The sequence below is a fragment of the Lonchura striata genome, chromosome 6 (genome assembly GCF_046129695.1).
Source record: "Lonchura striata isolate bLonStr1 chromosome 6, bLonStr1.mat, whole genome shotgun sequence".
Taxonomy (NCBI): domain Eukaryota; kingdom Metazoa; phylum Chordata; class Aves; order Passeriformes; family Estrildidae; genus Lonchura; species Lonchura striata.
In genome coordinates, this window is record NC_134608.1 from 54,677,768 (window position 1) to 54,690,447 (window position 12,680).

Below are 12,680 nucleotides of genomic sequence, written 5' to 3' on the forward strand. Positions count from 1 at the left end.
CTAAGGATAGTTGCTTTCAAAAATAAATTGAACTAAATGTAAAATTATATAAGGGAAATATTCTTTTCTTTGTAAATTAAATGCTGGGATGTTAAATTAAGTTTAAATTGTTCAATTTATTTATGCTTACTAATTCTTTTCAGTTCTGTGTTAACTGTGAGATCACTATGCACACAGACATTACATCCATTTAGGTAATTTATTTTCTGACTTTCTTGAAGCAGTTTCCTCAGTAAGAAACCTCTTGATTTTCCAAAGAGATGCATTAGTGATCAGTGAAGAAGCCTGAAATAGAATAAATATTTATTACCTAGTTTATAGTTCATATAAACTAGGTAATAGTTTATATTACTGGATGTAATATAGTTTATATTACTGGAAGGCAATCTTTTAACATAGATTACTCTTTTTTTATTAGACCATGAATTTCCTATCCTTTGGAATCTTTGTGTCTTAGATCTAAGTAGATCTGCTTAAAATTTTTGTGATTTTTAGCACCTCCCCCTCCTTCCTATATGCCTGTTTCAGTTATCTGCTCTTCCTCTGGAAGCATGTTTGCACTGCCAAGCATAGTTATCCCTGGGTTTCTTTTTCTTTCAGAATTAGGACTTTCCAAACTTCTCTGGTTACATCTTGTATTTCCTGGCATCTGCATCAAATTTACCAAATGAGCTTGGTCAATTTTTTTTTTTTTTTTTTTTTTTTTTTTTTTTTTTTTGTATTCTTACTCTGTCCAAAATGAAATTCTTTTTTATTCCAGCGCGATGGAAGGGGAGGGGAGAATAACTGTGCTTGTATCATCCCCTCTGTTTCAAACTGGAATACAGGAATATAGGTGAGACATTCCGTGTAGTGGCAGGTCTGGCTTCATCCTTAACATGGTCATTGTGTGAAGCTTGGGGCCCTTTGTGATTCTCAGATTGGTCCTTTGTAATAAATAATAAATAAATAGGGGGAAAGGGAATAAATAACAAAAAGTGAAGAGCAGAAGGGGAAATCAGTGGGGAAAAAGAAACAGGGAAAAGGAAATAGCAAAAAGTGAGTAAGGAACAAGCACCTGAATAGCAACAAGCGAATAACCAGGGGGGATGCTCTGAGCACCGAGAGGCAGCTGTACAAGTTGAAAGGCAGGTCCCCGGCAGCTCCCAGCCCTGGCCGGGCTTTCCCGTGCCCAGCCCCAGCTGCTCCAGCGCCTCTCCCGCCTGGGAAGGGGGATCTGTGGCTCCCGGGGCCGCGGCGCTCCCGCCGCCGGCGGGCTGGGAGCGGGAGCAGCTTCTGCGCTGCGGGGCTGTGGCGGCGGCAGGTTCACATGACTAAGCTGCGAGAGATAGCAGGAGCGCGTTTCTTTCTTTTTTTTTTTTTTTTTTTTTTTAAAGCAGCTCCAGTCTGTGCACAGTTGGCTCCCAGCTGACAGACAGAATGTGGGGTGGGCTTTGTCACCAGAACGCTGGGTACTGCATGCCCAGCTATGCTCGCAATTCCACAGTGCCCAGAAACCTGCTGCTTATGTCAGGGTGCAGCCAGCCTGAACACATAGAAATTGGGTAGCTTGGTTTTTTTGTTTTGTTTTTTTTTATAAATATTATTTTTTTTAATCTTTTTTTGCCTCTTTCTTGCCTGCAAAGGTTATATAATGAGGGGATTGCTGCTAAAGTAAAAAGGGAAAATGAAGTCTTTGTTAAATGCCTTCACAAAGAAAGAAGGTAAGCGATGAAAACAGAACACTTTGATGTTTCAGACTGGTGTTTTCTTGTGTACATTTAATATGATTAGCTTAGTGACTCTATAATTAATCAATTCCTGCAATTTCTTTTTCAAAATTATTTGATGTTAGGCAGTCCATTTAGGCAAGTGGTTATTAAAGCTGGATGTGACTTTATTCCTTTTAGGATTTTCTCTGAAGAATCAAGTAGTTATAAAAATGTTTTTGTTCCCTAAGAAATGCATTTGGAGATACAGAAAGATTTTCCTAGGTGAATTTTATCAGTGAATGGTGCTGAATTGCACCTTCAGATGTATGAAGTGCCAGGAATAGAATTCGGAGAACTGCAGGAAGGATTATGTGGTACTTTCAAGTATGCTTTTAGAGATGATAAATTTAAACTTTTGGGGCACAGAATTGGTTCAGTATTTTCATGTCATTTTATATCAAGTGTTTTTCCAAAGAAGTTTTGCCACAGTTATTCTTGCAGTTCTGAAACACGGTGAAATATTCAGGGAAAGCAGAGTTCAATAGGGACTAAAGCATGGACATTTGCATTTCATCATTTTTTGTTGTAGTTCTGTTTTTTAATTGTGAAAATAATATAAATAATACTGATAAGCAGCTAAAAAAATACCCACCCACTTACAGTTTGCAGATTGCTGGGGAAAAGAAACAGTTGGGTGGAATATTAATCACTTCAGGCACAGAAATGCTTATTTTTAACTCTTTCTATAAAAGATTTGTGTTAGACACACATCAATTGGTGTAATTAGTTGTCCTCTTCTCTATTTCCTGTAGTAAAGGCTAATTTTGCTCATAGTTCTCAAGAATAGAACATTAATAGCAAAACAAAAGCTAAACTCTTAAATAAAAGAGTTATTAATGCTTATTTAATGCTCTTAAATATGAACATTAAATGCTTGTAAAATGCTCCTGAAGTGTGTAAGGGAAAAAGATTTCCTTTCCTCCGGTGCCTGGAGGGTGGTTTCTCCAATCTGTCAGTACAGATGTGCCCTGCAGCTCTCTGTCCGTGCTGTCACCGTGCCCTGGCACCCTGTCCTTGTCCTCCCTCCCACCAGCAGAGACCCCACCAGCCTCTCCAGAGTCCCAGTAAACGTCCCCAAAACGCTGGCAGGATTTTGTTTTCTCTGCCTGTGGCTGGAAGGGCTGGGCAGGCTGCTTTCAGTTTAATGAGAAATTAATTAAAATCTAAAGGTCAGAACTCAATTTTTACTGAATCCAAGGCAAACTTTGGTGACCTAAGGGAACAGCACTAGACCTTCTGGTAGCAAACCTGAGCATGCCAAACATCCCCTGTACTCAGTTTACGTGTTTTCTCCTTGACTGAATTCTGCTTTATTGTACCTGGAAAAGATCCCATCTTCAATGAAGTGTTTTCTGGAGCTGTATTCCAAATGTCAAAAATAAAGGAATGTAGAAATGTATCTCTGCCCCACACGTCGACTTAAGGGTCTGTATGTGCCAGTTTTGGAGACAAATGCTGTGAGTTTGCTGCAAGTTAGCACTAACTGGGGCTTTCACTGTGACATCTGAAGCACCAAGGTGTTCTCATGACACCCTCAGCTGCTTTGAAACCTTAAAGAAATATGGAATGGGGAAAAACTTGAAATTTCAGGAAAATTAGCCAGAGTTTCTGCTAGTTTCTAGCATAAGCATTGGACTTCTGTGCTTTCTCCCTTTTTAACAGCTTTTAAAGTCTATTTCCCTTATTTCAAAGGAAGCAGGGGAATGAATTGAAGCTGTTTCTGTGCATGCTGTTCCTGTGTTTGGTTGTTCAGATGTTGTTGAGCCATTTACTAGAGGAAGTTTCATTTCACTGGAAATACCAAGGATGTTATTGTAAAAAATTCAGGATTCTAATTGATAAACTGTAATCATAAACTGACTCTGGTGAAAATGATACAAACCATTCTTTTACTCACAGTTCCATCCCTATTTTATGCTATAAATATGCTTTCAGCTTTGCACTGAAACCTTAAATTTTGCTTTGTTCTCTCAATTAAAGGCTCTATTTCAAGGCAGGACAGATTGATTCCTATCTATATTCATATTTATGTGAATTTATTTACTTGCATTATGACAGACATTATTACTCTTTTTTTTTTTTTTTTTTTTTTTTTTGTGGTTTTGAAGGGTATTGAATGAGTAGAAATTTCTGGCTTTTTATAAATGGCACTTACTGGCACTTTAGACAAGAAGGATGATATTTTGTGGGTCTTCTTTCCCAATTTAAATATGATTTTTTTCTTTGAGAATTACAACAGCTCAGTGAAGCCCTCAGAATAATGCCTGGCTGCCTTTTGTTAGTTATGCCACTGTGACTTTTTGAATGTAAATCTTTGCACTTTGGCTCAGGTTTTGTGACCCCATGAGCTCCAGCGAGAGAAATTAATGAGGGCAGTTACAATAGCAGGGATCAAGGCCACCATGAGGTTTTAGGGTCAATTCCTTTATGACAGGGCAGGAAATTCCATCACATATGCTGATAATTGAATCGTTTTTTATTAGGGAATTTGCCTTCTAAGTTGTACTTGGGACAAACTGACCCACTGGATTGGGAAAAAACGAACTGGAAAATGGTGTGAATGCTCGTGTGTACCAGGAGCATGCATGGAGGGCTGGACCCTCTGCTCGGAGTTAGATCTGTGTCACCCTTGCTTTGGTTTGTGTTGTGGCTCTTTCATTAAGGAGTTTCTTGGAGCCTTTGGATACCTTGGTGTTCCCTCTGGGATGTGGCACGTGACGGAGCCAATGTATTACCCTGGGGTAATATGCTCTATATATCATAGTAATGGATGTGGTAGGAATGCCAGGATTAGAAAGAGGGGAATGCCTGGGGATTGCAGTGTAATAGAGTTCTGCCAGGACAGGAAGACACGTCCTCGATTTTTAACCTGCAAGATGGGGATAAGGTGAATGTTCACAGATTTCAGGTTAGGCCTGAACTTGAACTTAGGTCTGGACCAGTTTGGGTACCAAGTGGGGGATGGAAACTGCAAGTCCATGCATCAGGAATTTTGCTGGGCAGCTCTGTTCTGTGCCTTTCTGACTGAATGTGACAACACAGCACTCAAAAGAAGTGCTGAGCCTCAAACTTGGCAATAATGAGGTGTTTCCCATTTCCTAGAGCACAGTTCAGAGTGTTCAGCAGGCTCAGGGCACTGGTGTTGCCTCACCATGTTTTCAAGCCAGCAAACAGGTTAATGTTGCTCTGTTGTTTTTGATTTAATGATGTTCTAAAGATAATTTGATCAGCTCTGCTGGCAAGGTGGAGTTTCTGTCTCTGCAGAAGAAACAATGCCATATGTTGCATGTGGTGGTAAACACACATGGATGTGAAATAATCTGAGATCACCCTCCATGTCTTTATTTGCACAGTGCCCTTTAGGGAGGCTCCCACCTACTCCAATAGGAGGAGGAGGCCTCCCAGCACCTTGGCAGCCCCCCGGATCCTGCTCCGCTCCAACAGCGACAACAACCTGAACATCAACAACCTCCCCGAGTGGTCAGCCTCCTCTTCTGCCTCTTCACACCGCAGCCTTTCCCCTCACCTGCTCCAACAGATGCAGAATAATCCCAATGGAACTGTAAAAACTGTGGGGAGTTACACTCCATCCTCCCGGAGCCGCTCGCCGTCCCTCAACAGGCTGGGAGAAGATGCCAAGAGGCAGCAGCACAGGCACATCAGGTGAGCTTTGGCTGTTTCACAACACAAGGTACTCCTAAAAGCACCATGCTGGCCTGCCACGTTCCTTTATGTTATTTACACTCTAGAATATATAGTTATTCTTTCTCAGCACAGTGGACCGTGCCCAAGTGTAAATATTTTAATTGGAAGCACCAAAGCCACCAAAGCTGTTTCCTTAAAGAGCTTCAGCAGCCAGGCAGACTTTCAAGTTCAGCAGTGACTTAACACAGATTTTGCACCTCCAGCTCAAAGTGCTGGCTCTGCACATCGTCCCATAGTTGAAGTAAGGATTGTACATAACAGTGAAGCAAACTGCTTCTGGGATACCTGGTCCCTTCACAGAACTATTGGTCATGCCTAGAACTTGTGTTGGAGCTGCTCATGGGTGATGGAGCAGAGGCTGTTTAAGTTCTCCCTTCTGTAGGTGTGTACTGAACCAAAGAGTGAAATAGAGGGAGTAATGTGATCTAGCAGGCATTCTGGGCAAATATCCTGCAGCTCTTATCCCACTGGAGAGCAAATCCAACTAATGAGAGTCATGTAGATGTTGTAAGCCATGGAATAAAGCAGAGGGCTGGGGCTAAGTTTTGATCACGTATGGGGGCTGCAGGTTTGAAAAGGCACTGCCCTGGACTCAAGAACTCCTGTCAAATGTGAAAGAGATGGAGCTGCACCAGGACAAGGAGTTAAAGTGCTGCAAAAAGGCTGGGAGGCATCAGAGCTGAGCGCTGCTGGAGAGAACCAGAGCTCACATGTTTTGACCAAACACATGTAACTCATTTGAAAATCAGGCTTTGTCTGTTCTGTTCAGACATATGTATATGTCTGCTGTTCAGAGTAGAAAAGGACCTGGGAATTGTCAAGAAATGCAGCCGTTAGTTTCTCTTTGCTGTTTGTAGGTGTAAGGGATGTTCAGTGGAGTTTTCAAGTTAGTAAAACAAAATGTCATGTAGTTGACACTGCCTCTGTTACCTTGCCTGTTCCTCTGCTCTCCCTGGCCCTAGGCACCCAAACTGCCAGGCACTGTGATGGATACAATACTGCTGGACAGGGGAGATCTGGTGAATTGTGAGACAGAGTTGTCTGGCATGTAAGAAGGAGTGAAATTAAAGGGAAGGAAGGGGATACAGATGCTGTATGCCAGTGGTTTCATGCAGCAAGGCAAGCTCATCTTGCTTTGTTGTATGTTATAATAATGGCAAAAATTCATTTGGTATAATTTAGGTGGCATTTCCTCACAGAGCCCAGTAACAGCTCAAGATCGGTCTGTAATGAGGCTTCAACTGGATGAGGAGTTGAAGTGAGGAGGTTGTAAGGTTCTTTTCAGAGAATGAGTGTTCTTTTGTTCCTCTGGATTCTGCTGATGCCACCAGAGTGGGAGGTTCTACCTTAGGGTCAGTGATTATTTTAGCTGAACGGGATAAAAAGTGCCTTTTCATCAGTGTTTCTGGGATAACACACTTCAAATTCTAGGAGTATAAACAATCCTTTGAGCTGGGGGTTACAATAAGAATTTTTTTTTGATTAAGCAAACATTGATTTGCTTTGACTTTGTTCAGCCACTTTCCTCTTCCCTTTCTGAAAAGTAGCTCAGGTGACAATGGGACCTAATTTAATGCCTGAGAGTTTGTGGATATAAAATTTTGGTGTTTCTCTTAGTGCATCAGAATCACAGCATCTGAAACTGCTACCCAGCTGCAGAATTCCCTCTGTGCCACCAAGACTTGTTTCAGAGAAGTCCAGAGTATGTGCAAGTACTGAGAAGAGAGCTGAAGGCTCTCTAAATTTAAAGACAACTAAAAGGATTTATAGATATAATTTTTCCTGCAAATAATGTCTTTTCTTGCCTCAGGCCCATTTTGCAGTCAGAAGTGGTGCCTTATATGACACTTTCCTCACAGATTTTGTTTAACTGCATGACCACCTACTTACTGTTAGCTAAATGTGGGAACTGTTGCTGTCTCTGCTTATTATTTGCAAATAATGACAGTCACTGCAAAGCTGTTGCTCCCCTGAGATGGAAAAGCCCTTTTTGACAGAGCAGAAGGCTGGGTTGTGGAGCAGAAGCAGCCAGAAGGGGCACAGGGATGGAGAAGGTCAGACTGTGACAAAGGGTTAATGAGGTCTGTGGAGAGGTGCTGGAAAGCCATGCTGGAAGGGGTTCATGTGACTTTTGCAGACCGTGTGGCTCAGGTGTTCTGTCCTCTCAAACTGAAAGAGGAGAGATTTAGATTGGATATTAGGAAGCAATTCTTTCCTTAGAGGTTGGCAAGTCACTGGAACAGACTTCCCAGAGAAGCTGTGGCTGCCCCATGCCTGGAAGTGTCCAAAGCCAGGCTGGAACAACCTGCTCCAGTGGAAGGTGTCCCTGTCCATGGCAGGGGGTGGCACCGGATGGTCTTAAAGGTCCCTTCCAAGCCAAATTGTTCTTGATTCTCTAACATTATTGTAACAAGGCTGTTGCTTTTCACAGCAGAATGGTTGGGAGGGGGGGATCTGGGAGTGAAAGGGAAGGGACAGCCTTTGTGTGGAATGTACCCCACAGAAATCAGTGAATGAGATGCCAACACAGCCTCAGTGAGGGCTGAGCTGCCAAGGATGGCCACCTTCTTCTGGCTGAGAGGGAAACATGTCTACACCTCTCTTGAAATCTCCGCATCCTCCTCCTGCTCTTTCTTGGCATGGCACTTGCTGGGCTTGGAGCCCACGCTGGGGACAAGCAAGGGAGAGGAAAGATCTCTTTTTAAAAAGTCCTGCACCCCACGTTGCAGCCCTGATTTCCATTAGTGAGCCTGTTGCCTGAGAAGTTCTGCATTCCTTGTGTGGGTTTAATGTGCCATTTCCCTTTTCTCTTTCAGTGAGGGAGAAAATGAATGTATCTTCTGGGCTCACAGTTAAAGTAGATGCTGGGAGATTACACTGGGAATAGCTGCCACCAGACTAGGCAGAAACCCAGCTTGATCTGGATTTTTTTTTTTTTTTTTTTTTTTTTTTATGGTGATGACTGTTCCTCCACTTATAAGGAAAAAGGAATGGAGCAAAAGAACTGAAATCTGAATGTCATCTTTTCCAGGCTTTCTTTAAACAACTGTGAGAGTTGGCTGAGGTTTCTGGTGCAAACTCCATCACAGACATGCAACCAGAGCTCACTTCTAAACTCCTGAGTGGGGCTTACCATTAGCAGCATCCCTTCACAGTAACAGAACAGAACAAGGTGAAAGGGGCATGTAGTTCCAAATGAGTTCCAAATGGTGAAGAGGTTACTGCAGGAAAACAGGAGTGTTCCTGATAGGAAAGATCCAATAGGTGGGGTTTTTATCAGACTTCTGTACCTGTTGACTTACTGGCTACCATTTTGGTAGGAGACTGGTTTAAAAAAAAAAAAAAAAAGAAAAAAGAAAAAAGGTTGAAACTCAGCAGACCCCAGCCCTTGTATTTCATTTTGCTTAACCAGTTTGAGATACTTTCTTACATTAAAGCAAGCAGAGTGTTATAATCACCCTTCTTCCTTTGGCAGCCTAACTTTTCCCCACCAATCTCTTTTAGTATTACTTCTTCTCATTAATATTTTCCTTTTCTAGACTTTGGTTAAGACTGCAAGTTTTTATGCTTTGGGGTTTTTTTGAAGTTGACTGCAAGTTTGTTATGACAGGTTTCCCACCCTCTTTAGTATTTGCCTCGTTCTCTTTTCATATCTTTTTGAGAGTTCACTCATTTTACCACAGGTTTAAGAATGATCTTATGCATTGTTCTCCACCTTTCAACAATTCCTTTTTTATACACCATGTCTGTGAGGTGGTGGTGACCTGTGGCTCTCCTGAGCACATTCTGCAGTCACTGAGTGATCTGGTGATTGCCACCCAGAAGAAATGATCATTTGGAAAATGTTAACCATAAGTACCAGGCTTTGTGCAGATCTAAATTTAACCTTGGGCCTTGGAGTGATGAAGTTAACTTGATTATTCAGTCCATTTAGTTAATAATTCAGTGCTCTCACTTGTTCACTCTGTGTTACAAAGATATCCATTCCCAATAATTGTAAATACACACAGTTTCAAGTCCCTCTGACAAATTGACATGCTGGGAATGTATGATGGGCATATAAATTTTGAATTTAATTAGGGCCTGGGAACGTGCAAGTTTAATTTGCGGAAAAATGAAAAGCTTTAATGCTGTGTGTTTTCTGTTCTAGGCCATTATGGTCAGGTGAATATTGATCATGTTTCATACTGAAAGATTTCAACTCTTAAAAGCTCCTGTTTGGTATTTTTTCTGCAGGGTTAGATGTCTTACTGGGAGATAGTTTTGTTATTTACTGCTTAATTTAATCCTGCTAATGTGATGGTAAATTATTAACTTTCCCCTTTTGAGTAAGCTGTTAATGATTTTTCATTTCAATTTCCAGTGCCGTTTACAGTCCCAGTGCCAACAAGGATACTCTGTCTGCCTTGGATTATCAGGGTCCCAAAAGGAAGCTCTACAGTGCTGTCCCTGGGAGACTTTTTATTGTTGTAAAGCCATATCAACCTCAAGGGGAAGGGGAAATTCACCTGCACAAAGGAGATCGAGTCAAAGGTGAGCACCTAATTCATTTGGAATAAACCTTTTCTCTTGCTAGGTGGGAATTTTATGTAAAAATTCTCTTTTACACAGGTAGAAATAATATGTATGTGAAAGTTCTTTTATGCATTTGTTTCTTTGCAGTGTATTTTGCTCCTGGTTCTGTTTTGTAACCAATGCATATTTAGTTGCCACTTTAACTGACTTCAAAGTGCTGCCACAACTCACAACTCTGTGTAGTAATAGCACCATTTTCTCTTACCCAGGGCACGGAATTTGCTGCTGGAGCCATTCCAGAGGCACTGCTCCAGGGCTTTAAGGGGTTGTAAACCTGTCAGCTATCTAAACAGCTCAGGAAGGGAATGGGGGTAAGGTCAGCTCTGCTTCAGGTCCTTTCCTCCAGGAACATTTAATTGGTTGAGTAGAAAATGTCCCCTCCTGGGATTTGGGGTAAATGGGTAGGGAGAACCTCCTGTAAATATAATTTTGGAGGAAGCATGGTGGTGCATGTGAGATTTCTGTTCACTACTGCATATACATGCTAAGACCAGGTTTAAATTAAGGCTAAGCTTTGTTATTGCTTTGAAGGCAGTCAATACATCCAGGTGCAGCTGAAAAACTGGGAGATAGGGTGTACAGGACTTGCCTTCCTCAGAGTGAGGTGTGAGGCTGTGGTTTTGCACATCCAGGTAAAACAGAATAAAAGAGACTTTGTGTTGGACCCATACAAATCAAACAACAGTTATGGAAATCAAACAAAAGGGATTAAATTCAATGTCCTAAATAAATTTTCTTGTGAAGGGAACTACTTATCTCACAAAGGAAGACTTCAAATACCTTCTCCCTTGAGCCTGCAAACAGTAGCTGGAAAAAAAATAGGGAGCCATAGAAGGTATTTTTGCATTTTTATTTTTGGATGTACTGATTCTGAGACATTTTTGAGTTTAATAATTTCTGTTAACTCCAGCCCTCAGAAGGTGTTAGACAGAAATTTGAAGGGTGCTGCACTTAAAGGTAAAACATGCAAAATTAATTTTAAATGCAAGGACGAAGGGAGAAGGTTAAACTTAGAGTCTGTAGGGCTGAGAAGATAATTTTGCAGTTCTCAAGTTTGTTCCCTGATCAGGTAGGAAGCAGTGATTATGATCTCATGGTGCACAAGAACTAGGATGAAATTTTGGGGGTACTAAATAACTTTCTCCACTCAGTGTTCATAGAGATCTTGCAAGTGTCAATGGACAAGGAATGAGTGGCTGGTCTGTGGCAGGTGTTGGACACAGAGATGTTCAATTGTCCTGTTGAATTTAAGGGTGCAGGAATATTCTGTTTATGTAGAGGACTGAATATCAACCACACAAGTTCTTCTCACCAGAATAAGACAACTCTGGTCAGTTCTGGGAAAAGACAAGACAGAAATTGTGTTTCCTGGCAAAAGAGGAAACACTGAAACAGGTTGCCTGGAACGCTGAATATTTTAGTCATTCCCTATCTGGCAAGTGGTTCACCTTAGGTTTTGAGACTATTAAAAAATAATAAATCCAGATAATAAAAATAATCCCAGAATAAAGGCTTTACATTTCAATGAAGTGTTTTATATTTTTGAAAAATTAATTCAGGAGCCCTTGGTTCTAAGTTACAGTAACAGTCACTGGAAAACATTGCAGAAGGAATTAGTCTACTTTTCATGTTTTCATAAAATGGTGTAGCCTAAATGTGAGACCAGTGATTTTGGGGTGGCACTCTAAATGCTGAAATAAAAAATGGAATTATGGCTAGGATTTCTTCTTTGTGGGGAAAATGTAAGTTTATTGAAAGTAACACATTAATTATTACTGTCATTAAAAGGGTGATGTGCCCATCCTACATCAAATCATTCCTGCAGGGATTATTTTTTCAGCTTCAAGAATATGATTTGCAGACTGAATCAAAATCTGGCAGAATTTTTGCAGGTCCATTTGTTTTAAAGCATTTTAGAGAACTTTGCTGCAAAGTTGGGCAAGATTTCTATGTGTCAGCCTGCTTTTGGAGAGGGTTGGAGAAAGAACAAGTGTACATAGGGATTGTCAGTGTTACTCCCAAGGATGAAACCTTGAGAAATGTAATTTAAGGCTGTTTGCATGGCAGGGCTGGAACAGTGTGTGACAGGCTCCCAGAGCTAATCAAAGGGAAAACTTCCAGAACAAGATCAAATCCTATTTCGTGTTACCATGTCAATGGTTCCTCAGCTGCAGCAAAAAATATGTCAGAATGAACACGGCAAGGTCATGGAGAGAACAAAGAGTGCAGGGAAAAGACAGTGGTGCTTTAAAGAGGTCTCTGTTGTGTAACAGTATCCAAGAAGCTGTTAAAAAATTTTGTGCCAAAAAATCCAGGTCCAATTAAATCTGGATTCCTGTCCCTGTTTCAGTCAAAATATAATTATCGCTAGACAATAAATGTAGGGATAGGACAAGGAGCAATGGTTTTGAACTGAAAGATGGTAGATTCAGACTAGATTTGAGAAGGAAATTCTTCCCTGGGAGGGGGTGAAGCCCTGGCACAGGTGGCCCGAGAAGCTGTGGCTGCCCCATCCCTAGAAGTGTCCAAGGCCAGGTTGGACAGAGTTTGGAGCAATCTGGGATAGTGGAAGGTTACCCTTTCACTGGGAGAAGGTCAGAACAAGATGATCTTGAAGGTCCCTTCCAACCTAAACTATTCCAGGATTCT

The 12,680-nt window shown here is 41.3% G+C and overlaps 1 protein-coding gene across 3 annotated transcripts in view; it reads left to right on the forward strand.

Annotated features, from left to right (window-relative positions):
- The window catches only part of SHANK2 (SH3 and multiple ankyrin repeat domains 2), a 270,317-nt gene that overhangs the window by 88,141 nt on the left and 169,496 nt on the right, over positions 1-12,680 (forward strand). For 2 of the 3 annotated variants that reach the window (XM_077784361.1, XM_077784362.1), the window contains exons 1-3: positions 1,358-1,703; positions 5,105-5,414; positions 9,820-9,989. In XM_077784361.1, coding sequence (XP_077640487.1) covers positions 1,667-1,703; positions 5,105-5,414; positions 9,820-9,989 — 517 coding nt within the window. In that variant the 5' untranslated portion in view covers positions 1,358-1,666. Of the gene's footprint in view, positions 1-1,357; positions 1,704-5,104; positions 5,415-9,819; positions 9,990-12,680 lie in introns of those variants that run through there. The other variant, XM_077784360.1, reaches the window with a different exon arrangement.